A 27,866-nucleotide genomic window follows, 5' to 3' on the forward strand; every position below is an offset into this window, starting at 1 on the left:
GCTCTTTCATTCAAACGTCCAGCCCGAGTGACGCTTTGCAATAGTCACTGGAACTTTGGAAGTGACATCAACGTTCAAAGGGCTACCAGCAGCCGCGCCGAGCGCTGTCATATCCGTTCTATGAACGGCTGCGACATGACGTAGTGATTGGAACTGATCTGGTCACCCGCACCAGATACACAGGGAGCGTCCAATCACGCTCCGCAGATATACAGAAATGCCTGTTCATCCGTCACAGACATTCAGAGAAGGTCTGGAGTTGGACTGCCTGCCCAGCCGACCGTCGGCATTTGTCCTGTGGCGGCCTTCGTCCTGTGACCCGCCCACCGCCTCTGGTGCCGCCCTTCCTGTGAACGGCGGCGGGACACAGACGGACACAATGACCGATTGTTTGTGTGGGATCCGTGACGCAGTCGACTGCACTGCCCGACCCACCCCCGCCGCCGGTCATGGCTGTGACGATTGCGACACTGCTTATCCCACGAGCCGCTGGGGGGGGGGCATAAAGTTACCCCCCTTTACGTTTTGTGAAATATCTCCGAAACCTGATGAGCTACGAACGTGAAACTTGGCATAGCTTCAAATAAATACTTAGGCAATGTTTGAGGAAAGTTTGGTGGTTGTAGCACCTAAGATGACGTCACAGTGACGTCATAAAGTTTTGTCGTTTTCCGATATGGACCGTTTCTGATGACGCTGAGCATGAAACTCAACTGTAAATGAACTAGACAGCACCTGCTGTCATCCTTAATTAAACATCTAACTAAACTTCCATCTAGTTTCTGACCAATAATCGACCCTTTATATTCGGTCCCATATATCTGATGTATCGTGAGGAATATGAGAGTCGCAAATCTATAATTTTACTTATGACGTCACTGTGAGGTCATTTCAAATGGGATTGACACCAAATTTGGACGCAACCTCGGCTAGGTATTCAGGAAGATGTGTGCAAAGTTTCGCTTCTCTATCTCTTCGCGTTACGACGATATCGTCGCAGAAGTAAAGGGGGGCAACTATATGCCCCCCCCCCCCCAGCGGCCGGTGGGTGGCGCGGAGGCCCAGCGGCCGCCGGGTTATGGAAGAAATGTTTAACCTGCATAACTTACTGAGGGAGCTGTTTTATACACTAGAAATCCTGAAAAAAATCAGAATTTTTGGAACAACTGTTTTCTCGAGCATCAAGTTGTACTGATCTCAGGCAGCTTTTGCCAAATTGTCAGGGAACTCAGATTTGTTTTTCAATAGAAAAACACAATTCTGAAGAATAGTGTTTCAACTATTGACAACAAACCTTCGGTTATTTCTCTTTTTGTTATGACTTGTTGGAAAACTAGAATTTCAAAGGTTCACATATGAAAACATCTATTCCCGCTTTCGCGCTAGCCGGTCTGTTTGCCACATATTAGCCATTTTCACGATGGCCATGCCTGGTACATATTTAGTGTAGATTAGGTGCAAATTTGTTCAAGTTAGGTTCATTGCGTTTTTTAAAAGTTATCAGTTTGGGTTGCACAGATGCTTATATGCCTTATTTTTCAAATTATCAGACATTATTTACGATTAAACCACTGAAATAAATTCATGATATACTTGTTATGAAAGATATTTGGTGCAGATTTGGTCAACTTAGTGCGTTCGCTAGATTGCCCCTCGTGAAAACGGCTATTGCCCCCTGACTCGGCTGGGACGCGCCGACCGGGCCGACCTGACTTGTCGGTCACCAGCCGCGCCATTCCATCCTTGTAGGCCGATCGGTATCGCCGCAATCCCGTATTGACGGCGTCCAAACGATACCCATTAGCGGCACCTGCGACCGGGTAATACCACATCGGCCCTCTGGCAATGCCGTATCCGGCGCGAAAGGCGACCCCGGGATCCGCGCACCGCGCACACGCACACATGCACGCGCCGAGCTACTTCGGTGCAATGGAGGACGACATATATAACCCATTGCTCTCTTTAAACATATGCATCTTTTTTCTTGAAAATTACTAGACTGACCTTTTGGCCATTTCCAAAGGCACTCGCTGTTTCCTCTCAGTGGTGGGGAGGCGATGCTCGGCAATCATAGCCGCGGGAGCGGCGCCGGCCCTCGGCGCACGATCGGTCACTGGGCCGCCCCTGACACCGTTATCGGGGGTGGGATTGGGGCAGGGATTGCAGTGCTAATGCCGGCCGAGTACCGAGACAGCGCGGCCACGGCCCCGCGGCCGGAGCGAGCCATTGTGCAATTAGCAGCTCACAGATGTATTCAATTATTATCATTGCACAATGCACATTTCCTCTGAAATGAAGGTGGGATTTTAGAGGAATCTATTTTTAGCTGAAATTGGGATGCCTTGTGAATTGTGATGTCGCTAAGAGAATGTTTCTTTCAGTGTCATCATGAAGTTCTCAATCATTTTGGAAGCATCTATTTTAGTGTAATTCAAGCATGGCATGCGACTTAAAATAGATCACATCTCAGCGACATTTACTCTTTTCGATCGTCTATCAAAGTCAAACCGAAGTTCTGAAACGCTTCCCACCTAATTAGCAGCAGTGATCGCCGACAACTTGTGACCCAGACCGGGGAAAGCATCCGAAGGTCAAAGAAATCCAATTTCCTCGGTAACTTCTGGAGGACTTTATGAATGTCCTATCCTAATGAACTGCGGACTGCGGAATTAAGGCGGAAGCGGGCGCGCTCTAAAGCTGGCCCAGGAAATGACTCGTCGCCGGCGCAGGCTGCGGATGATAAGCTGCGGGCGTAAGGCCTAGTCAGTTAGTCACTCTCGGGACTTGTTTGCGGATAACGCGCCGGTCCTCCACATAATGTGCCCCTGTCGTGGCCTCTGCAGCAGCTCAGTCAGTCGTCCGGTATTTATATCAATGATTCACTGCTTCAGCATTGTGGTGACAACATCAAACCACGGGCCTTCTCTGAACGTGGTGAACTCCTACATATTAGAAGCACCCGATGAACTCAGAATATAATTAATCCTATAACCCCAGGCCTATTTCGAAATGTAATTCAAATGTGCCCACACAAAAAGGGTTCAGCTTTACTGCTTCCGGCTGGATCAATCGACCGCATACAGCAGATGGCAGTACAGCATGGTGAACTGGGAACACCTTACTTGACCTTCGAAACTTCACTTGAATCTCAGTTCTAATGGGTGCGTATTATTTAGGCCAGGGTTCATAATGTCCAGGGCACAATGTGTCCAGTGCTCGAATTGGCCAGTGCCTTGAATTGGCCAGTGTTCACATTGTCCAGGGATTACATGGTCCAAAAGTGGCCAACTGGCTGCAGATAGGGTAAATTCAAAGAGGCCAGGGTTCATAATGTCCAGGGCACGATGTGTCCAGTGTTCAAAATGGCTGGGGTTCATAATGTCCAGGGCACGATGTGTCCAGTGTTCGAAATGGCCAGGGTTCATAATGTCCAGGGCACGATGTGTCCAGTGCTCAAAATGGCCAGTGCCTTGAATGGGCCAGAGTTCATAGTGTCCAGGGATTACATAGTCAACCCAACCCAACCCAACCAAACCTAACCTAACCTAACCTAACCTAACCTAACCTAACCTAACCTAAGGTAATGATGTTTGCCTACCAGGGATAAGGAAATAGTTTCTCGCATGAATAGATTGCAAGCAATAGTAAATCAAATATTTTTAGGTTAAGTGGTTATGCATCAGGCTTCAGGCCTTCGGCCTGTCCAGGGATGTAATCCCTGGACATTATGAACTCTGGCCCATTCAAGGCACTGGCCATTTTGAACACTGGACACATCGTGCCCTGGACATTATGAACCCTGGCCATTTCGAATACTGGACACATCGTGCCCTGGACATTATGAACCCTGGCCATTTTGAACACTGGACACATCGTGCCCTGGACATTATGAACCCTGGCCTCTTTGAATATACCCTATCTGCAGCCAGTTGGCCACATTTGGACCATGCAATCCCTGGACATTATGAACTCTGGCCCATTCAAGGCACTGGCCATTTTGACACTGGGCATAGCGTACCCTGGACATTATGAACCCTGGCCAGAATGAATGCTCCCCGTTCTAATCATCTGACGTGCTGTCGTTTTGAGCACTGACGTTTTCGAGTTTAACATGGACCACTGCAGGGGTGCGATAACTGCGGAATCGACTCTAGGGTCAAGGGAGGACGTTTTCTCGAGTGATCCGCTTGCTCTGCTGAGTAAACAGCGTGGCTGCCTGGTATGTTTGGTAACGGAACTTCACTCCGGCAGGGGGCGACAGTCCGCTCAGGAACTGATGGCACTGGCCATCGTGGTTATTGGTTAGCACCCAGCGTTTGGGAGGTTTTCTTTATGTCGCCTCGGTTTCGTTGGCCGGCCTCAATGACTCTGGTGTTCACTGTTCACTTGTGTCACAGGTCTTATCAAAGTGATTGAAGGTATGGCTGACGCTGAGTGCTTAAGAAAGATGCGTGGCTGTCCTAATCTTTTTATACTTTTTCTAAACTCTCGTTTCTTTATAGTTGGCATTACTTAGTAAGTAATGCCAACTATAAATGTTACTAATGTTGCAGTACAGCGCAACATTTTGCGCTGTACTGTAAGAAGCTTCAGTACAGCGGTGGTCTCAAAATCGAGGGAGGCAGCTGAGTATTTTTAGTTTAATAATTTCTATTTTTAGCGTTACTTCCATCGCCAGAATAAAAGGAATAAACCCTTCTTATGTTACACCACGGCTAGGTCCTCCAGATCCGCTTCGGCTTGTGGGAAAGTTGCTCGCAATTTATTGTTGTTTTTGACCTGCACAGTGCACAAAGTGCTCATGGCATTCCGTGCTCTTATGAAATATTGATCTTGCTTTTACGACTCACTGCTGGGTCCTCAAAGTTATTGAAAGTCTTCACCATTAAGGTATATCGGTACCTGTGTGGCACCGAACACATTGCCCGCAGCAGCAAATGCAAACATTCCAACTCGTATTTGCTTTTGGGTTGAGTTGGTGGAAGATCCGGGAGCTCGTGTCCCTTAGGTCACTTGAGCCTACACTCCGTACCTACCGTCCATCGCTTCTGCAAACATTCCACAGGCTCGGTACCGCAGCGACGGCCTCGTAATGTCTGGGTGATAAATTGCCCGATTAAAAGGTTCCGCTTATCAGTACTGAACTGGTGTGTTTTGTAACAACGTATGGATTCCCTTGCCAATCCATCCAAAATATACCTACTTTACCGCAATACAGCTACCACAACTACCGTTCTCTAAATTTATAGTTTTTGGTCTCCAAAGATTCCTAGGTGTAAGCCGAAATGTCGTTGCTCATACGCAGAAACCTTCAACGACATTTTCGTATATTAGAATATGTCAACGTCAGTTCAAAACTAATCGATTCAATTTAACAAGAAAATGGAAGGTGAATGGCTGACCCCGGTGCTTACATAAGTCGGGAATAAAGCGCTGGGTCTCCGGGCAGCGCTGCTGTCGATACTCGCGCGGCTCGCTGCAGCTCTCCCCTCCCCATGTCATTCGGTGCGCCTACTAGTCCAATTAGTGTCGGCCGAGCCGTCCGTCGGTCGCTGCCGCCGCTGCACCGCCCGCGGCGCGGGTCATGTGACCCCGTGAACGGCTCCGGGATGACCTACTGTCGGTACAAAAACAGCCTCGAGCGCCGCCGGCACACGGGGCTCCTATGATCCGTGTAATTGATCCGTGCCACGGCTCGGGGCGAGGACGCCGCGGCCGGTCAGACGGCCGGCGCAGAGCGGTCCGACGGCCGCCTCCGACCTGCTCCGACCGGCGCGGTGCGCGACCGTCCATCGGCATCGACGCGACGCGACGCGGCCGCCGAGCGCGCGCTGTCGACACCGACACACCGTCCGCCGCCGGCCGCTCCAGCTACCAGGTCCGCCGCGAGAGGTGCATGTCCGCTGGACTCGCCTGATGTGGAATCCCACGTCCTTGGCGCCTGTGTGAACTGTGAGGAGGCTCGGACACCGTGTCTCGGACGTCGAACGGGCGCTGTTTGTCTTCCAGTGGGCCCAGACGGACACCGGCCTTCGCGAGTGTGGTCATTAGACTGTGCTAATCAAGCTGACTACGAGTGTTCCGAGTGAGTGGTTCGCGGTGACAGGTCTTCCATTGCATCTCGGCTCAGCGTCATCCGTCCAGTGATACCTCAAGAGATTATAGATATATCAGGAGCGTTGGAGAGTCGACATCGCTTATTTCCGGAGCAGCAATTTTGTGACACTCGTGTTCTTATCGCCACTGAAGAAATCAGCGCCGCCGTCAAACTTTGATCCAACCGTAAGTCGGCATCGAGGCGCCACAACAGGGGTTGTTTGTAAGTTTCACCCAAGAATGAGAACGGATTCCTCCTTCTCCGCTCCTGTTCGTCCCTTCTCCGTTCATATCACTCCTCCTCGTGTCATGTTGTCCTGTGGGTCAATAAACATTTTTAATTAAAGCAGTAATTGATCATCGTTTTCCAGCTGGCTTTAATTACATAACACATGGGATAATCGTAATGTGTTCCCTTAGTTAGCAGGTATAACATACAAGGCATACGACCAATATGTCCAATGATCTCATTTTGTATCGATTTTTATGCGCCTTAAATTACTATTGTCCATCCATCAGTTTATGCTTCCTTGTTATTTATGTTGGTGTCTCAACACATTTCATGTTTGCCAAGAACGTTTAATGAATATTGAATAGTAGGTATTCAATTCCTTTCTCCACTGTCTATTCAGTAGCCTGATCTCTGATCGTGCTCGGTCATTGGGACTGTCGCATATGCTCAGACCGTCAAAGACCCCTCAGCTTGAGACAAGACTTCGACAACCAATTATGCGCTGCAATCGTTTCCAGGTTTCGACCTCTGCAGCAAGTGAGGAGAGGAGAGCATCTAGACAGCTAATGAAAGTAATCAGAGATCAATTTTGATCTTGAATCGGTCTTTGTAAATGTCCAGCCTGGAGCTCATTGTAGTGGTCAGCTTTTCCTCACGAGTTATTGTGATCAGGGGACATGATCAGCGGACATTTCGATGACCCTGTCAAACTGAAATTGTCGCGGTCTTGCAGAAGTGCCATTGGCTCAAGGGAATCCAATTTGGATTTCCGTCGAAGATAGCTACAAGATTCGATATAAATCATTGAGAGAAGTTCAGCTGGACCACCACTCCCCAGCGATGTTATAAACTGCGGTTGGTCTCTGTTGTGTGTGAAAACTGTCGCCGGCACTCGCTAATGAATGACGCCAGAGCCAGAGAACATAACAGTTGGACATGTGTCTGGCATTGCACTGGTACCGCGGACTGCTCAACTGTAACACCGGAGAAGTCAGTCAGTTGGAATGCTCGGCTCGCAATGGCTTCACTGGTCGCTCCCGTCGGTTGACTGAGTGATCTCGGCTGTCGGTGCGAGGGATCTCGATCGTTGGTGCGACTGAATCGCCGTAGTGACTGATCCCGGCTGCGGGTGCGGATGAAGAACCGCTGAGACTGATCTGCGGGTGCGACTGGTCCTCCGGTGTGACTTTCTCTACATAAACTGATCCTCCAAAGCCGGTGTGACACGAGTGTCTTGCGCACCTGACCTCCACGCCTCGGAGCACCGACTCTAGCAATGGCCATCGTGCTGTCCACCTCGACAAAGCTCGGTCTGGGTGTGTGCGTGCTGCTGCTGCTGGCCACCACGGTGCTGTGTCTGGGGGCGGCGTCCGGATGGTTCCGCTCTTTGACCGGTGGAGGGTTCTCCGGAGGAGGGTCGACGGCCAGCAGGGAACGAACAGCGCATCAGGTGAGGGTTAGCCGGAGTGTCGCCGGCACCGCATCGCATGCTGCACTGCACTGGCTGGGTAGCTGCTGAGAGTGAAATGTGGATGTCCGTTTGGTCTTGTCCGGGTTGTGATATGTTTGAGTCATGGCCATCGCTGTAGAGAAACGAATTATTTCACATAAGATCTATCACTTTTTAGAGTTCCTTTATCTGATGACATTACAACGTTCTAAAAAAGACAAGGTTCCAAATTTGGGCACGACGAGGTCGTCCTTGGTCTGTCAAGGTCCGTTCTGCCTTCCGGCAGCCGTTCATACTTTCATGCAGCTGGCTGGGGAAAATATGAAACGAATTGATAAGCAGCATTATGATGCAGTCTTGCCGAAGTGAAATCAAACAAGATTACGGAATAAGCCTTCATCTTCAAATTAAAAGCTTAAACGCCAATGGAAAAAACATACTATAATCGCATTCGCCGAGAACGTGTATTGTTCTTCGGCTAGTATTTTTTTTTTATAATTTGAAGAAACCGATGCTGAAGCTATATTTTGTGTTATTTATTTGCTTATCTTGTTATCGACGCCGGGGTCGCACCGTAACGGCAAAGAACCTACATATTTCGCTCTTTCTTTATATGGAACAAATACCAATCATTTTCCTCATGTATGGCGGCGTAGAAAAAGATTGAATCTTCATATATCAAATTGCAGATATTGCAGAGCCTAGTGCAATTCAGGTCCATTTAAGCTCAGCTAGTTTGCACTGGAAAAGTGCTCAGCCAGCTTGCAGTTAGGACGGTGTGCTCCGTATACTCTCAGGTTTAGCTTGGTCAGAACGGAAACCCATTGGAACCGTCTGGGTGTGGCCGGTGGCCGGACCGCCGACCCAAAGCGGGCATGTTTGTTGTCCCGGTCAAAACAGCACATATGTACTTTGGGGTGTGATGGATGGGCAGGACAAGGTTCAGTCCAGAGGGTATTCAACAGTGTCCTCACCTCCACCATGCAATGAAACGATTGGTTCAATGTCCAAAGTACATTCATTCATTCATTCAATGTTTTCCGATCCGGAAGCATTGAGGGACAATTTTGGACAATCTCAAAGTGATGCATTCGTCACAGTAAACGGCATAAAAAGACAAGGTTGAAATTATTGTTTTATGTGCTCGCATAACCCTCGCATGTGTAGGGGGGGTCGGATGGACCCCCCCCCCCCATGGTTTTTCGCGAATAACTCGCGTAAAAAGCGGCCGATCGCGACAAAACTTTCAGTACCCTCGCATTGATCAATTTTACACCTACCCTGAAAATTTCATGACCCTGACCCTAATGACCTTTGACCTGTGACCTCTTTTCCGAGACCATGTTTGGCCGGAATCGCGATTTCGCGTATGCCGGCTCGCACTACCCGCGTGTTTGCAAGCTTTTCGTGGTTTCAAACGTTCAAACATGTGATTTGATGTTACTCCCGTGTGTGTCAAGGTCACCTGAAGGTCAGGTCAGGTCATTGACCTTTGGTGACCTCGGGTGACCTCGGTTCACTTTTTCGAGTTTTACATGTTTCTGGACAAGTTTTTGGAGCTGAATTCGAATTTAGCAACCATTTGAACATTTACGAAGTAGTTTTGGTGACTTCGTAACATGTTACGAAGCTGTCAGAGGCGGTTGACACGTACTACGAATACCCGACACGACGCCTACTGGTTGACCTGACCTGACCTGACCCGACCTGGTCTAAATGCTTCAAGACATCATCTGTGATCAAAACTAACACGATATTCGTGATCAGCACCCTGAAAAACCCCTTAGCAGCCACACTTTACGACTTTCTAATAAGTCCTGATTTTCCCGACTTTGGGTCATTGACCTGACCTGGAAGGTCAACCAATGACCTAGGACCTTAAAATTGGGTATCATCGGCTTCCTCTTGTCACGGGCAACACGCTCGTTTTTTCCGCGAAGCTCTAGCTCGATCAGGGGCCAAACGGCAAGGGGGGGGTCCAACCGACCCCCCCCCTACACATTAGAAGCTGGCAAACGCCGCACACATGCGAGGGTTAAAATAATTTCCGTACGGAATTGACATTGATTGGGTCATCTGAAATCAGGAGACTGGTTTGCAGAGCTGTTTCCCATATGTGAAAAAATGTCACTTTTCATATAACTACATCTTAAAGTTCATTGGTTTATGTGAATATAATGACATAAATTGCAGCACTTAAAAGTGCAGCAAGTAACCAGCAAGTGATTAGTCCAGCGATAGCATATTGCGCGAAGGTCACGAACGGATGGAGGCAGGTAGCGGAGCATTGCATAAACATTTGGTTTTAACCAATTTTGGGAATGGTTTGGCGAGCAATAATGATGCGGAGCTGATCTAGCATAGGCCAAATACTGAATATCATGAGATACGGCCGTCTTATTTCTGGGCCTTTTGTCTGTTTCGATGACGAAGGGCGGCCACCGTTGGCGGACCACTCCGTAAATCACCACGCTGGCGTGGGCCTGTTCATAAACTCACAATGGCCGGCACCGGCCGGGCTGCCTGCTTTAGCCATCCACGGCGAAAATTAACACCAAAGGGCTACCCAGAAACATCCATCATGTATCTCGTTGTCCTCGAGTTCATGGTATATATTCTCGGAACATTTCCCTCCTTTGCAGTCAATTATCGTAGGCTGGACATAATTTGATTACAGCGCTTTGATGTAGTGATTTCAGGTCGAATTTAGTCCAATGTGCTAGCTGCCCGGTCTGCCGCTATGGTCCAGAAATATGGCCGCGCGGACCATTGACCTGCCAGAGTGAATGACGTCATGAATAGCGTTCGGAGAACCGACTTTGATTTGGTCGCTGGCACATTGACGGTCTCACTTAGCTTTGAACGTGAAACGACCCGTGCTGGCAAATTTGACGCCTCGGTGCCGGGAGTTGATGGAAACTTAGCACTGACTCGGAATGAAAGTTGTTTATGTATGGGCCACATTCGAAGATGTCTTTCAGATAATATGAATAGAGCGATAGTGAATGTTTAATTTGATCTTAAAACATTTGAAATACGCATTGGCGTGCTTTGGTGTGTGCATCGCGTGCGTGTACCTATTGCAAAATGCGTCGCCTCACTGATTCATCTTACACCGCTACCATGGCTGCCATCAGGGGCGTCGTTTTGTATAGGCCTGGGAGTGCCCGAGCACTACCAATGTTCAGCTGAGCACTACCAGTGTGTTGTTGAGCACTACCAACATTTTTCTTCACTTATTGGGAAAATTGCATTCAAACATGTCATACAAATAAAATGAATGAGGTTCTTATGTATAAAATCAACATGATAGCAAGTAACTTCAATGGTAAGTGGTAACTATTGATGAAAATCTATAGACTTACTCCACAAGTAGATTGAATTTGAATTGGTTGACCAATTCAATCTTCTTGTAGCGTACCTAAGTCCATAAATTTCCATCAATACCTAGGTATCATTTTCACTTTCCACATCATGTCATTACGTCAAGTAATTTCAAGTTATGTGGTACCTACCTACCTACCTACCTACCTACCTACCAAGTTTCACAATAGTCAGGGGCGTCGTTTTGTATAGGCCTGGTAGGGCCCGAGCCTTACCAATGTTTATTTGGGCCCTACCATTGTTCGCTGAGCCCTACCAATCTTTTGTCACTTATCAGTTGATAAAAAATCAAAATACCTTAACAGATAAGCAAATATTAAATAAGCACATATGCAAGTACATAAATAAGGTTCTAGCCACAGTAGGTGCATGTAGCTGACAATGAGGTTTCACGTGTCTAGGACTCCGGTCCTTAATGGATTTTAAGAGGCTCGAAAACGCAATTGGTTATAGAGGTCCATAACTGCCTCTGAGTCCCGCATACCACGCGACCGCCCCTAATAGACCCCGATCCGTCTCCACACCAGCCGCTGGAGGCCCTACACCGACTTCGGAAGGTGCCGCGGTGCTCCAGAATAGGCCATAGGTATATTGATTTGAGTGGGTGATGCAGCCTGATTCCCCAGGGTTCAACGCCAGGTCATTACCGCATCAGACCCCGAAAACTGAAGCTCGTAACTACGAGGGGCGTTCAAAAAGTTTCGGGCCGAACAATGAAGGAGTTGGAATTTTGGCCTGCAAGGCGGTGTGTGTTATTGGGATGTCCACTTACGCAAATTAAGTAAGTGGCCATTAATTAAGTCTCTTCTGTGATTGATTCGGGCTTCTATTCGTAGCGTAGTTCACCATTTCGGATAGGATGGGCGACGCCCAGAAGAGAGCAGTGATTCGTTTCATAGTAGTTAGTGCAGAAAAGGCACCAAGCGTTAACCCTCGCCCTGGGCATTTTTCATAACACGGCCTGGCAGGGGGAGGGGTCGATGCGACCCCCCTCCGCTCGTCAACTTTCCAAAACAGGGGCACACAATTGATGATGTGCGTCCATTCGATAAACATCGAGGAGAGGCTATAGGGAAGCTGACGTAAAGTGTGCACCTGATCCGCGACCACGCACCTGCGTACATAGGGTAGCCTGGGGCAAGACGCCCCAGATAATTTATTTTGCTACACAACTTTTGTCCCACATCACCTGGAAGGCTAAATTTGTGCTCAATGTGTTCTTTGGACATTTTACTTTAAATTCCACCCCTAAAACTCATTCACTTATGATCGGACTCCTAGCTAGGAAGTGATTTGTGAAGCAACTGCAAATGGGGCATTTTGCCCCAACCCCAGGGCAAAACGCCCCACGGCCTGGGGCAAGAAGCCCCATACTCTAGATAAAGATTAAACATGCTAGTTGACTTAAATCTTATATGAGAGGTCTGTTAGACCTTGGGAAGCACGGCACTGAAGTTAGCTCCTTCCACCCTATCAGGTGTTCAGCTAAAACACTATTGTATGAGCAGGTTTTTCACCTGCCTCATAAGGCCAAATAATAAATTATTGCAATGGAAATGTTAACAAAATACTTCCTTTGCCATCCAGTTGCTGAGAAAAGTACATATAAATGCATAGAAACTTACTGTTAGCCAGCTACCGAACATTAGGAAGTGGGTAGTCCGAACAACACATGAGGTAAAACGCCCCATGGGGCTTTTTGCCCCGCGACCTACTGGGGCGTTTTACCCCATCACGTAGTTCGGTCAGAGAACAACGCCTTGCACTCCAGCAAGGCATAATTTAACACGAACCAACCCGGCATTATAAGCGCTAGACAATAGTTGTTCAAAATACATAAAAGTCGGTAACCTGATGTGAACCATAAAAGAACGCTATGGTGCATAATCTGACAACAAAACATAAAAATCACTCCAAAAACACATTTTTGGCTATATCTTCCTAAAGAGTCATCACAATTTATTTCCAGTCTGCTCATATAATGATCATATAGTGCACGTTTTATAGAAGAGATGATGTTTCTCCAGAACCTTGCCAGTTCCGAGAAACATCGGTGAGGCGTTTTACCTCGGCGGGGCGACTTGCCCCGGTCTACCCTACATGGGCGGGATGACGAACAGTGAAGCGATGAGCTTCGAGTTGTTGTCGCATCCACTTTTTTTCTCTTCGAACCTTGCGCACTCTGGTTAGTGGTTGCCACCTCTTCCCCAACATAAGAAAATTAGCAGCGGCAACCTCGCTAACAGCAGGGAGACGAAATCAGTCGTCTTGGACGTGCAGGATGGGTCCAAAACCCACTTGGTTATGGAGGCCTTGAGGGCTCTCGCGAAGCGCTGCGCGAAATGTGTTTGTCTTAACGGTGTTTATTTGAATAAATGAACTTTTTGGTCTAATGAGTCGATGCTGTATCTCTCTGCTCCTTCATGGTCGGGCCCGTAGCTTTCTGAACGCCCCTCGTACTGTCATCCTTTTATTTTGGCAAGAAGGTCTTTCTAACTATCGTTGTGTTTCCAATCCTCGTTAGTTGTCGAACCCTTCAATTGGCGTGGGTCTTCAAAACCGTTCCTGGCCCCGCAGCCGTCTTTTTTAGTCGGCTTGGGCCCTCAAAGCTGTTCCTGTCCCCTTTCAGCACAGCCGTCCTTTTAAGTCGATGTGGGCCTCTTTCAGAATGGCGTGCATTCCTCCGACACTATTGCCTATATAACTGCACGTTTTGTGCATGGCGTCCGGTGTGGACCCAGATTTCCAAAGTTTTTTGTGTTTTTTTATATTTCGGTTAGTCTTGTCAATGACCAGGGCGAAAAATAAGTGGCCGAAATCCGATGAGAAAGGCAGATTTGGGGGTACCCTACCTTGTAAGCCCCGTCATATATGGCCAGCCGCCGCCTTTGGGCACTACCAATCGTTTTCGGAAAACGACACCCCTGGCTGCCATTTCCGCTGCAGCGGAAGAGTTGGCCGTTTGACGCCGCCTCCTTCCGGTGTGGCCGCTCCGCTTCAACCCACTTTATCGTCTTCCGCCCCCCCCCCCGCTCCTCCGTGAACTGGGGGGGGGGCACACAGTGGGCCTGCCCGCCTTCCGCCCGGGCGCCACGGCGCACCAGGCCTCATTTGTTTCCACTGGCGTGTTATGAGCGCCTATTTCCAGCTGGCTGGCGAATGAGGTAGCTCTCTCAACATCCACGTGGTCGCTCCTTCAAAAGTCGACCTCAGACGGAAGACAAGCAGCTGATGTATGAGATAGTGCTCAGCAGCGCCCACGAAGTGCCAACTGGGCTGCTACACGCTGTTTACTCGCGTTATGATTGTGGCTTAAAATCTCAGGCTTTCGTCGATAGCAAAAAAGGTTGACAACTGGTCTCAAACACTTATCTGAAGTAACTGATGGAGGACACTGCTTGTTCACCTCGGTCTGCCACGCGGGCTGCTGAGGGAACATCTCGGCCCGATCAGGCGGCGTTTAGGCGCCGATCAGAGCGCAGTAGAGACCAATCATGGCGTAGTGGCGACCGATCACGGCGCAGTAGAGACCAATCATGGCGCAGTAGAGACCAATCATGGCGCAGTGCCAGTGGCGACCGGTCACGGCGCAGTAGCAGAGGTGCGCCACGGATGTGCTGGGCCACTGTCTACCTGCAAACGAACGACATGCCTGGCATTGTCTCGGAGAGCCAGCCGTGATACCGTGGATGTTATTGACGAGGTGTGCTACAAGATCGGACGGCAGGCGGCGGCTAACGAACGGAGAAATACGGACGCGTCTGAACGAGATAGATGACGGCTCTGCAAGACTAGAGACATGACTACTGGATCACATCCCGGAGTCGTGAGTCATGTCGAGTAGTCATGACATCACGGTTCCAGAGACCTCGCCTCGTGTCAGCCAATGTCAAAACAACATGACTCATAGATACACTGTAAAAAATATTGACGAGCTATGTGTCAAAACAAGGGTCTCGAAACAGTCACCAGGTTGTCAATGCTTCCGGTACCTACCACTTGACTAGTTACCGCTTAGTTAGCTTACAGGCTGAGAACTATCCAGATCGTTATGACCCGGTATTGTAATGATACCCTAGGTGTACCTTTGTTTTGAAGTGCTGAATTAACTATCAAGGTTGTTTGACGTTTGTTTTCGCCTCAATCCGAAACGAGGAAGACCCTCATCAAATTATTAGGTGAAAGCCAGCCTCAGGATGATCAAAATACTAGGGGTAGTTTTGTCATAGTAATCTGTGAAGGTTGAGGAACAAGCCGTAGCAATGCACTCGTCACTAAACCAGCCTGAGATTATTCGCCAGGTAGCGGCTGCGTTTCCCTACTTGCTGAATCATGTTAGCAACTTTCCATTTCCAGACACTTTTTACGGCAAATAAATTGTTGGGTTATTTGGAAGGTGAATGACAATTTTATTTCTATAAGTCAATACATTTGTATTTCCGATTGCCCAAAAACTTTTTTTTTTAATCGTTTGCGGTAGGTTTTTATTGTTCGCAATAAAGTTGCGCACCTGTGAATCCTTCACTTAATGCGTTCCCGGCTTCCCGGCGCCAGCTGTTGCGCTGTGCCGTGCCGGTTATATGGCCTTGGCCGTGCCGCGTTCGGTCGGGGGTGCGCGAGTCTGTGCAGTGCGAGTGTTTATCACTGGGCAAACCTGTATCGTTTCCATTTGTGCAGTGTCTAGTTATGAAGAATTGCTTGCCGATATATGACCTGCAGTGATCGACGTTCTGATTCAATAACTTGCCATAAGCCATTATTCTCAACCAAATCGCGCAGAGACGTTTGCAAAGTTGTCGAGGGGGGGGGGAACAAGAGCGATTTTAAATGAATTGCTCTCCATGCAGTGCAATAGGACTTAGGTTTAATTTTTCGAAAGTTGTGGAGCCGCCCCCGGTGTCCGGCCTGGCCAACTCTCTCAAGAACCGACAGCTAACGGAACACTGAAGTTTCACTACGACGATTTCCGCCAAAGTTATGAAGAAAGGGCAAGTGCAAGAAGTACAAAACTTCTCTTGGTAATCAAAACTTAGGTTTGGCAAATTCCAAACCCTAAGTCACTACAACTGTGGATATAAATAAGCTGGTTATTGACGGCCAAGCTCTGGCCAATCTGAGGTTCAGACCTATCATCAAGTTCATGAGGCAGCTGCGGTTGGGCGGCTCACGGGCTCCACTGCATAGGCTCAGACAGGTACTCTACAAAATGTCGTCTGTGTTCTTAGGTTCAGATCTATCGATAGGTATGTGCATGCTTCTGATTCGATTGATAACTGTAAACGGGCGCTGGAAGTGAAAGATTCGCTTGATATACGAAAGGTGCATTGCAAGAAAGCATATTATTTCAGAAATACACTTTCATTTTATCTTGAGCGTTTTTGGAATGGGCCGGATGAATTCGTCATCAAACTGGTAAGGGATTTCGTTTGAAGACCACCGATATTTAATAATATGATGGTCTTCAAACGAATTCGCTGGCAAATTCGATGACTGGATTGGGCGGCGTAGGATCTGCTGGTCATCTGACTATGGGTTGAGCAATACGTTAGTTTTGACCTAGTTTGAGCTTCATTCGTTAAGTAGGAACAAGACGATGCTTCTTTTGAGCATCGTCACTAAACAAGCCGCCCTCGTTTTGACATTGTTTTTCGTTATTATTGTTACTAGGTACTTTGTTATCATACACAGCATTAACGAGGACCTGCTTCCAAAACAAGGCAGAAACGCTCCAGCTATTTTTGGGACGTGGTAAAAACTAACCGACACCTGGTAACTGTCATCTGACGAACACAAAACAAGCCAGGGGCTCGCAGCGTGTGTCAAAAGTAGGATGCAAAACTAGTCTGTACCCCCGACATTTAGCGTTGAGAATCATTTGACGAGGGGCTAGTCAATATTTTTTACAGTGTACGGTCACTTTGCGGCTGGCCAATGTTGATTTAAACATCGCACCTATTTAAAATGTGAGCTTTTCGCCAATTGAAATGGTTTATTATATTTCCAAAGCGCGCACCTGTATTCAAAAGACCCATCTACGAGGGCAGCCTAACAAGTGGGGTGGATCACACCATGTAGACACCTCCTGGAGACACAGTCCCGCTGACATAGACATACATATTAGCCTCCGTTCTCGGCGCCGCACGCCTCCGGTTGATGGCGGTATGCTGTATTACAATGTCTGGCACTGACACGCGTTTGACTCTGACTACCTACTCGCTGCTAATCCGCCACTGCAGTGGCCGCGACTCTGAGCCAAGAACAATACCTACTCAGGTTTGCAGCACTTCCCAGTGATAAATGCTGCGGCGGCGCCTCAGACCGCAGCCAACGGTATCCAGTTTTCGCTGGCCGCCGCCTCCTCACGTCACCAAAAACATAAACAGCATGGTCTGAGCGACGGCGGCTGAACTGGCGGCGCGGCGGCCGCGCCAGCTGTCTCGTTAGGTGGCGGCCGACCGCTACATTGCAGACCAGGAAGCTGCAGTTCAAGCACTGATCAATTTTGCACTTCTTTGGAACGAACAATTTTCCAGACTGTACGGGACTGTACAATTTGAATCAGATTGTTCGAAAACGCTGCAAAAGGCAGCATAACAATAGGCATTGATCAATTATTTTAACCATGAATCATGAAATATTTTCATGAGTTCACGGAGCTCCACTCAATAGCTTCATATAAGAAGTGATCATCGGAGCTCGCCAGATGTCATCAAACGAATTATAATTGTTTGCTTATTTTCTCGTTGCAATGTATTGTTGAAACTTGAAACTTTTTTAGATGCTGTCATTGCGGTGACTTGCAAGCAAAGCATATTTTCTGGAAGCGGATAATATATTAACTTCTTGATCTTCCACATTGTACAAAACATAGATCGTTGAGTCGTTGATCTAAGATCTAAGATCCAAGTTCTAAGATCGTTGAACTTAGAACTTGGAATCTGTAGAAGCCATAATTCAGAAAGCAGTGTACGTTTCCTATATAAAAAAGAATAAAAGAACACTTGAGAGAATTGAGGGAATTTGATGATACCGACGACAACTTATCAACTCTACTGTGGAGAAAGCATTCAACACATAATGGTAATGTTTTTTGCAACACATGCATATTTGCAACAACACATATTTGGAATGAAGAACTTTTGGAATCAAGAACTAAAAAAACTTATTGGAATAACCTTGGAATCAAGAAGAAAGCGCCGATTTTCCAGACTGCTATCCTTTGCACTAAGCATTTCCAAGCTCGCACCCTGTCGCTAAAAGCTGCGGTGGCCGGCCTTCCAGCTGTTCGTGCGCTGATCGGTAACTGTGCGGCGCCCACAGCGCCCAGAGCTGGCGCCCCCGACGGGTTCGCCGCGGCGCCCGGGGCGGTACACACAGACAGGGGTTTGTTGACCCGTCTGGGCGGGATGGCCACCCGACAGGGCTGCTCTGCAGTTGGGGGCACCCGGACACGGGGGCGGATGGAGGAAGGGTGCGGGTCGGAGCAGGGTGAAACCGAGAGGACCGGGCAGGAGGAGAGCAGATGCACGGAGGGCTGGAGAGACAGATGCTGCGGAATGAGTTACAGCTCATACGGGTTAGAAAAACAAACCAGAATGAATTGAAGGGCATGGAGGCACTAAAGAAGTGGTGGCGGGATGAAAAACAAATGAGCGGGGCAAGCGCTGGGGAGGGGAGGATGAAAATCACCTCGGAGGCATTGTCACCGTCAGGCATTGACCTAGGCATCAGCTATTGGCAAACCTTTTCTGCAGGGTCACGGAATGCGGGCGGTGACGGTGTGGCGCCGATGGGGCTGGGTAAGGTATCCTATAGGGACTAGGCGGATGTCGGGGGTGAATCAGCACTGGCCCGGGGTGCGACTGCAGGGCCAGGTCACGGCAGCGGTGACTGCTGACCTGTTCGGCCGCCCCAGGAGGACCATGAGGTCAGCGTGCCGCGGCATTACGGCGGATCTGGAGCGGTTTACCGTTAATGAGGGAGCTGCCGATGACAGGCCGATCCCAGCCGGGGCTGGCCGCGCTCAGCTGACCAGTGCCCTCTCAGCACTACCCACCCGAAATGACGCGCAGGAGGTCAGCATGTTCAGATGCGGGCCATGGGGTGGAAATGTCGAACAGACGCCGGCTGGTTGATTAAGGAGACCGATGCACTTCCTAAATCATGCGTAAGTTTCGGATATTGGATATGGTATACCAGTTGGTCTAACGGCAATCGTTTAACATGGCAAAAGTAGGTGTTGCACTAATTGCTCCGTGCTGCTGGCCATGGTAAAAGTACCTTAAAGGTACGCGCATGTTGTCCGAACCAAGCTCATTTGTCCTTACTGGCTTACTAAGACACATGATGTTGATTGCATACGGGCGCTGACCTTCTGACATATCTAACTACTAAAGAAGAGCCGATTTCAAATTAATGAAGGCTGATTATGTGTTTAAATGCGTCTAACTGAATTGTCTAGAATTAAGAAATATGTAGTGTAATCTTGACTTTATCCTCAGTACCTATTCTGTCATATGGACACAATGTTCTTCATCTTATGGACCAGTCTTGAATAGATGAAGCAACTAATTTTGAAACAAAACTTTGGCATAAAACAAACAGTTGACCCAGGCCACCAACCTTCGTTCAATGCTGACCAGGAACGTCAAACACCGAACAAAAACAAAAACGGCACTGTTCCTATCTGAATATGATACCGAGTAGTAGGTATGTCAGCGCATCCGTATTGACAGGGAGCAGGTAATGGTGTAATCAACCATGTGCATTCGACACAATTCGTAATGGAAAGAAGCTTCGTAAGATAAGTACGGCGTAAAACTCAATAAGGAGGGTGCCGGTGATCAGCACACCCAGGTATGCGCCTTAGAGTGACCGGAGTTAAATCAGCACACCCAGGTATGCGCCTTAGTGTGACCGAAGGTATCCGTGCGCGGTGAATGACCAGCGATATAAAACGCACTGCGGCACTGCACTATTCATCCCATCCCCTGTGCGCAGTACTGACCGCCCAAATGTGGGCGGTCATTGCGACCCTACAGTACCTACCATCGCGGCCGAGTTTGGACAGCGGCGGCGCGGCGGACCGGTCGGGCAGTGTGAAGGCGCCCCGCCCCCGCCCACCCCGCCGACGGGAGGCGGACGGCGGCGGCGGCGCCGGCTCGGTCCGCCCCAGTCTGCGCCGGCGCTGGCGGCCGGCGGGTTGTGCCGGGAGTGGACCTGACCCCGCACGCTGTATGCCCAGCGCGCAGCCAGCCACGGCGCACGTGTAGCTGCCCCAGGAGCTCCGTAAGGGTGGTGTGACCGCCGGGAGCTAACCAGTGGTCTCTGTAGGCGGCACGTTATCTAGCCGCCCCGTCCTTACCTACCCTACCGAGCACGTGTGATCCTTACCCGACCAGGACCGCCAGCCATGACGTCCCTCCTGCGTCTGGCGCTCACCTTTCTGGGCCTGCTTGCCTTGAAGGGTTCGCTGCAAGACCTGAAGATCTACGACGACCCGGCGGTGGCGCCTCACCACTGCGAGGCGTTCAAGTTCGAGGTGAGTGTTCGAGCGGCTCTGGCGCCGGCCCGCTCAGCTGACCCCGGCGCGCCAGTGCGCCACACTCGCCGCCGGAGCGCAGCGCTCGCCGCCGGTGTTTGCCCAGCTCCGCTATCGTCCTTCTGCTTACCCATAGAGCGGGCAGTTCCCCTGTGCTTGCACTGCATGCTGATAACCGTCCTAGTGAAGTGACTAAGGTGAAACGGGGGATAGATTGCGAACAATGAGGCAAAGCTGTAGCGGTGAATACCCCTGCCGAAGCCTCAAGAATCGATATCTTGCAGAACGCCTTGATTCAGACAGGAAAACAAACACATTCATTGAAGGATTCGTTTTTTACAGTCGATAGGAGTCGGCGTATCGTGCATCGTTCAGTAGCTCTGTCGGTATAGCCTTAGAGCGTGAAGTGAATGCACTCATTAACTACACATGCATGAGCTTTGGACCCGCGCGGGCGCGGGGGAGTATCCCCCCCCCCATACGAATGTTTGCGACAGTTCCCGAACGCTTACAGACAGAGGCGCAAAATTTCCAGTACCCACTTTTTCCTTCTAAGTTTGACATCTGAAGCAAAAATAAATGAATTTACCCCCTCCTCGATACCCCCCATGACCTCGCAGGGTCAATGGTGCCTATTGACCCTAATGACAAGTTTATATGTAACAGGCGTATATTACAAACAAGTATCGATTACCTATAGAGTTTTAAAGATAAGTCAAATTACGAATGTGAGCTAGGCTAGACAAAATATGTAAATAGTTGGTGACCTGGGGTTAGGTCACAAGAGGCCAGTTTTACCAACATAAAAGCCGCCGGCTGTATGTAATTGTTTTAAGCGTCAAAGACACTGACAAGTTTCACCATTTAGGCTGGGAAACTAAGTAGTCACCGGCGCATGAAGCGTCGGCCAACATAGCTTATAAGTTTTCATGTAAGCGGCTATATATTTCTGCGAGGTTGTTACACCGTGGGAGACCCATAAAGGCGGTATTGGACGCTGAGGGTGCATACTGCATACCACCAAAAAGTGTCTCCAAATTCCAAAAACTCGCCGGATTTCGATTCCTTCCGCACCGCTGTGCAGTTTGAAGCATACTTTCCCTCATAAAAGTTGTTTATTTTTCGTTTTATTCTCGAACAACCGCGAATTTTCGTCGATTTCGGGCACCCCAAATGCAAATCCCCTGGATCCGCCAGTGGGTTGTTACGTACTACTTGTGAGCGACTCGTACGCTATACGCATGAAAAAAATCGGAGCCGGCGATTTTTCTTTCCGTAAAACTGGCCATGTCACAGGCCTAATTATTAACGCCGATTGCGCTTTTGATCCCATGGGATCCATCGAAAAACGGGATACGTGGGATAAAAAGATGCCTATCTGTCCCGGAAGTTTTTTGGTTCTATGTCAAGTCAGGTCAGGACAGCCAAATAGGGGCATAAATGTGTCAAAATTTGCATGAGATCTTCACTATCACCGTGAAGGAATACTATAGCGCGAAAGCGTGAAAGAAACAAGGAACATGAAGACTCATGAATAAAAATGCTGACACAAAAATCCAACTCCTAGAATAAGTTTTGAGCTTCCGTGACTCCTGCGGAAAATTTCTTGAAAGTTTCTTGTTTCAAATATTCATCGTAACTGCCACTGCAAAAGGATTTATCGTATCTCGTGAAGCATGACCAAGTACGACCGTGCTTGATATTCATTTCTTACAGAATGATATGTTGAGGCGTTTAAGTCAGATGCCTCGTGCGCTGTAAAGACTCTGCAGATCAGTCTGACTGACCGTTAGCAAGCATCACTAGCGGGCTTTTGGCTAGTGCCATGACCGGTCGACGGGCTACGCCGACGAGCTGCTCGTGTAGATCGCGGGGAGGCCTGTCACTATCGGCAGCCAGGTCTGTCATCCACGACGGTCAGGTCTGTCACTGGCTGTCTGGTCTGTCACTGACTGTCTGGTCTGTCACTGGCTGTCTGGTCTGTCATTAACGACAGTCCGAGACTGAGGACAGGCCTTTTTATTGTTGCGGTCTGGTCTGTCACCAGCGGCGGGCAGGTCTGTCACTAAAGGTCTGTTACCAACGTCGCGGGTCCGGTGGGCGTCCGACCGCTCCCGTCACCTTCCTTTACCGGCGCCGCCGCAGACAGCTTAGTCCGGACCACACCGGATCAGCCGCGCGGGGGCTTACCCGTCGGACAGCCGCCGCCCGGCGCGCCCTGCCAGTGGGCTGGAGGGGGCTGGGGGCTGTCTGGTCAGCCGGTCACCTATCTCTGCCTGAAACGGTGACAGGTGCGGAGCGCCGCGCCGCCGCCCTGCACCGCACTCAAACTTACCAAATCGGGGGCGAGCTTCATCGGCGATCGGTCTCTCGGAATAGCAAGTCAACGCCTCCTGGTGGCCTCATGACACCAGAAGAGCGAGTGACCTACCGAGACTGGAGCGTGTTGTGATTGTGTCTGTCGTCGCTGCAGCCCGGGTCTGAGTACCATGAGCTGCTCACCGCGCTGACAGCTCAAGACCACGGTGATGACAGAACACAGACAGCTACACTTTGAGAAACATTTACTGTCGGTCGCTCACTGTCCGAGGGGTTTGGCAGGCTGGCCCAGTTTCTTCCGGTGTGCGCTCTGCGCGGCGTGGCCGGACGTGTCGGGAGGAGCGGTGTGACTGACCTCCAGGTGGTGTCCGGGCCACGTGCCGCGGGGCGGTGTGCGCTGCGCGTGCGGCCGCTGTGGGCACCGTGCCAGGCGCGGTCACACTGCCATCGGTGCAGAGGAGGCTCTGTTCTGCGCACAGTGGAGACATTGTGCTCCCGAGTCCTTGCGGTGGGAGGAAGATGAGGACGTGCAGTCTGCACAGCGCGTAGGTGTGGATGAGTGCCGAGAAAGTCGATGTAGAAAAATGAGCACCACCGCACAGTGCTTCTGTAGCTTCTGAGTGTAGACTGTAGTGAGTGTAGAGTGCCGAGGAACTATTTGCAGAAAGCCAAGGGCCCGTGGCGGTGCTCTGACCCGCGCTGTCACCGTTGCCGGCGGCTGAGACACGGGGCTGGTCTGCAGCTCTCGGACGGTGTCCCGCCGCCGGTGCAGACTGTCTGGGGCGGTGCATTGACCTGTTTGGCGGCCGACCGTGACTGTCACTGCGGTCCCTTGTGATATCTCCTTGTGAGGTCCTCGGCAATGTTTGGCTGCGTCATGCATTCATGTCCAAAGTCTATATGTCAACCAAGGAGAGGTTCGTACCAGAGTTGCTCAACCATAAATCGCTGAATTCGAATGACACGGGACGTTGATTGCATTACTGGTCATGCTGCCCTTCCCAGAAGTCTCATTGGTTTTGTATGTTAGGTTGTGTAGCTAGGTATAATAAGAACAAGCCCGTTGAAGTTTGATCAGGATTTGATTATAGCTGATGCTGTTCGATCTCGACCCCAGCCTGTGGTATTGCCCCTCTAACCGACCTCTCACAAGTCTCCCTCGCCAGTTTCCCTCACCAGTCTCTCACTAGTTTCTCTCGCCAGCCCCCTCCGTGCCTCCTGGTCAGGCACGACGCTGCTTCCTGGTCGAGCAGTTCCTAGCGCGTCCTCCTGCGCCTGCGCTGCTCATTTTTCCACACCCTGCCAACTCAAATAGAGCGCGGCGCCGTGCGGTGTGCGCTCTATCAGCCGGTTTCTGACACAACTCACGGCTCCGTGGGCTCCTGACCTCCCACGGGCGGTGGTCTATCGCCGACTGGAGCCGTAACTCACCGCTGAATCATGCAGCAGCGGCGTACCGCAGACAATCGCGTCCAGCGCGAGCCACGGACGGAGGGGTTTTATTTATGGCTGTCCGCGCCCAGCCACGGTGACAGGAGGAACAGGTTATAATTATCACAGGCTTCGCTGCATCTGGCAGGGATAAGTATGAACAATGGAACAGAAAAAAGTGGGATTAAGCACCTCCAAAAAACGGCTTTTAGAAAACAAATCCAACTTTAGTTCGGTTGTGGCTACTGGCAATCTTTGGTAGGCAATAAATTTATGTGACATTGTTTCCCGAAAGCTCTCCGTTGCAAGAAGCCGATATTTTTTTTTCATTGTTCTCTCGTAGTTTGCATTATTCATTCCCTAGAAAGGTGCGCCACTGTACCGTTCCGCTTACATCACCTGCCCTGCCCGGCTAGTGTGGTTCTCTCCGACTATTCCTCAGAATGGGTGAGGTCCTTGTCGTCTCTTAAGGATGACTACGTAGGTATATTATTTGGTATCATCTTCATCATCTTCATATTTCAGTGCAAATGCAGTGGCATTGAGCTAGGTCCAACATTGAGCAATGATGGTCGTATAGATAAAAGCAATGACCGAGCAAGTAAACGCACCACTCGTTCCCGTATTTGCGCTACCGTTGAGAGTACTCCGTGCACTTCAGGTGCACTACGACAGTAGGGTTTAACATAACACTGTCTGCAGTTGAAGACGAATATTGAAAGAAGAGATGTCCGGTCTATGTTGTTTGCTTTCTTGCAGTCAAGCACACTGTGTTTTGCAAGTACACAATTCAAGGGAGCACGGCAGTGACAAGGATTGTTCGGCACCGCCAGACGAGGCAGCCCCGATCTCCATCTTTCTTGTCATTGACCCCAGGTGGCACAGGTGCACACGCTGGGGCTATCCCAGTCTCTGAGGCATAAAGCGAGGTTGTGCCCTGTAGACATGCCACCGGACCAAAGAATCTGTTTAGAGACGGATCAGGCTCGTGTCCGTACAGCCGGGGGCGCTGGCTGGCACAGCACGACCGAGCTCTGCCATAATCCCCGTAACCGAGCAAACGAGCCGCACCTGTTTATGGCCATTTGCTGGGTTGAATCTGGTCGAAAAAGACTTCCGAAAGTTTGTTTTGATCCAAAGACCTTCCACACAGAACGGAGCTGGCTATTGCCATTCCATAGGAGTCTCCTTAGTGGCCCATTCTTCTAGTCATGATCATAGTCTGATAAGACGGACTGCTCACAAGAAGGTTCGTTTTCGGGAGATGGCGGCTTTGCTTCCGGCGGCGCCTGGCTCTGAAAACTCCTGACTGCGCCCCACTCAGTCTCAGTCCGCTACGGAAGTTGGCTCACAGCTCCCGGCAGCTGAAGGGGTGAGCAAACGCGGCCCCTCCGCCGGCAATGGCTTCAATTTACTCCTAACTTGGCGGTCGTTAAAAGGATCCTCATCGCTGCCGGCCTTCGTGCCGTCATGGAAACTATGAAGTTTACGGCTTCTACATACCCTCTGCATGTCCAGCTGCTGTGGAAGTCTGAAAAAGTCTTGCGCGGAAGATTCGGTCGATGAAAACGTCGACTGCCTGTGCTGCCGACGTTTGCGCTGCGTCTCACAGATGATCGGAGCAGGTGTCGTGAGGTGCTCGGGCAATCTGCGCGCGGCGCGGATCGCCCGTCGTTTGACCGGGGTGCGGACGGCAGCCGCCAGCAGTGACTGTCTGGTGGCCGGCCCGTCGTTTGACCGCGGGGTGCGGGGCAGCGGCGGCTGTCTGGTGGCCGGCCCGGCGTTTGACCGGGGTGCGGACGGCAGCAGCGGCGGCGCGATGATGGAGTGGCTGCCTCGGAGGCGGTCGGACACGCCGGGTCGGGCCGGTAAGACTGATGGCGCCGACCGACTGAGAGCCCGACGACAGAGGGTGCGCCGCCAGCGGTCTCCGTCGGACGGCTTCATTCTGTGCCGGGCGCGAGCGGTGGGGGTGTGACCGGAATGGGGAGGAGTATGAGGAGGTGTGACGGTGACATAACGAAGGTGCGACGATCAAACCGGAAGTGGTACAGGGATTTAAAGGGACTATCCCACCTTCTAAAATGTTGTTAAAACCAGTTAAATTGTGCCCGACTTTATAGATTGGATGACCAGGAACACGGTTCTGGCATTTATTTTTCATTAAACATCTTAGGCTTCCCATATTCCAAACACAAACTTTCAAATATGTGACGTCACAGCCCAAAATTACCTCCTTCCCCAGGCCACATTACTGTCATAAAGCTGATTCTTTTTACTCTGTAGGCACCACAACAAAGTTCAGACCAAGTTTTAAGCGATTTTTCAACGAACAAACCCATTTAAATCAGAATGACTAAACGAGGTGACGTCACACTAACGGTCGCTCCATGTTGAAGATAGGGCCTTGTACAAGGCCCATTTTCAAATGAAGGGAACGAATTTCTTCAACACCAAGGGCCGCGGGGGTTGCAACCTAGATAGATAGTGGTTTCTTAACCTCGCCGCAAACTTGGCTATCTCAACTCAAACCCCATGTTAAAGGTGGGATAGTCCCTTTAATAGGAAGGTTGTGTTGGATGGATGATAGGCGGAAGAAGTGATGGAGTATGGCACTGATTTAGGGTGAATAGGACACGGCGCCGGCCAGCTCCTATGTAACAAGACTTCTCTGAACTTCTATCGTCCTCATTTTAGGGTTATGAGTTATGACCACTTGACTCCAGTGATTCGAATTTCACGGTGGCTCCGCGCAGTCCGACTACCACTAACGTCAAGCTACAAATCGGAAATATGTCCCACAACACCGATGAAAGTCCGTTAACATATTGTGCTGACCTGCTATCCATTATTCATGTCAGTCGAGGTGGGAGTGATGCATCTTACGTGCGCCGTGCCCGCTGTGGGGTCAAATCGAGTGGTCACGACTGCCCGATGCTAGAGTCCCGCGTGTTTGCACCGGTCGCACGCCTCCTGGACGATATGCACACTGAGTGCTGGAGTTTAATCCTGGCAGCCTGGATGGACTTAGAGCCTGCTCCTTCCTCTCTCACATAAACTCCAGGAGAGTTTCGACTTGAGCAGAGTTCACACCCAGCTATATCTCTCCTCATGATGACATTCGGCTGGCTCTGAATGAGTGGCGGCTCTTCCCGCGGTAATCAGCAGTTTCTGGGCTCCATTGAGCAGGATATGGTCTGTGTTTGGTGGATCGAATGCGATCAATCATCGGACATGTCGTTAGTTAGGGATTATGACTGCTAACTGCTCGGATAGATTCTGAGTAACTCCTCAGCGTCTGTCGACTGAGTGTGGTGAGAGTGGCTTCGAGCCGCCGTGCTGAAACTGGGATGTGCGCCAGTTCTCACAGGAGATCCTCCCACGGTCAGCCGAGACCAAACAACGGTCTCCGT

The 27,866-nt window shown here is 50.0% G+C and overlaps 1 protein-coding gene across 1 annotated transcript in view; it reads left to right on the plus strand.

The window, feature by feature from the left end:
* Nucleotides 1-26,431, plus strand: part of LOC122374270 (collagen alpha-1(XV) chain-like) — a gene marked incomplete at its 5' end in the record, with an annotated part of 106,871 nt that extends 80,440 nt beyond the window's left edge. Inside the window, 2 exons of the mRNA XM_043352912.1 lie at nt 20,629-20,703; nt 26,066-26,431. Of these exons, the coding sequence (XP_043208847.1) occupies nt 20,629-20,703; nt 26,066-26,431 (441 nt within the window). The remainder of the gene's footprint in view (nt 1-20,628; nt 20,704-26,065) is intronic.
* Between the last annotated feature and the right edge of the window lie 1,435 nt (nt 26,432-27,866).

This window comes from Amphibalanus amphitrite, unplaced genomic scaffold (genome assembly GCF_019059575.1).
Source record: "Amphibalanus amphitrite isolate SeventyFive unplaced genomic scaffold, NRLGWU_Aamphi_draft 001631F_arrow, whole genome shotgun sequence".
NCBI classification, from domain to species: Eukaryota; Metazoa; Arthropoda; class Thecostraca; order Balanomorpha; family Balanidae; genus Amphibalanus; species Amphibalanus amphitrite.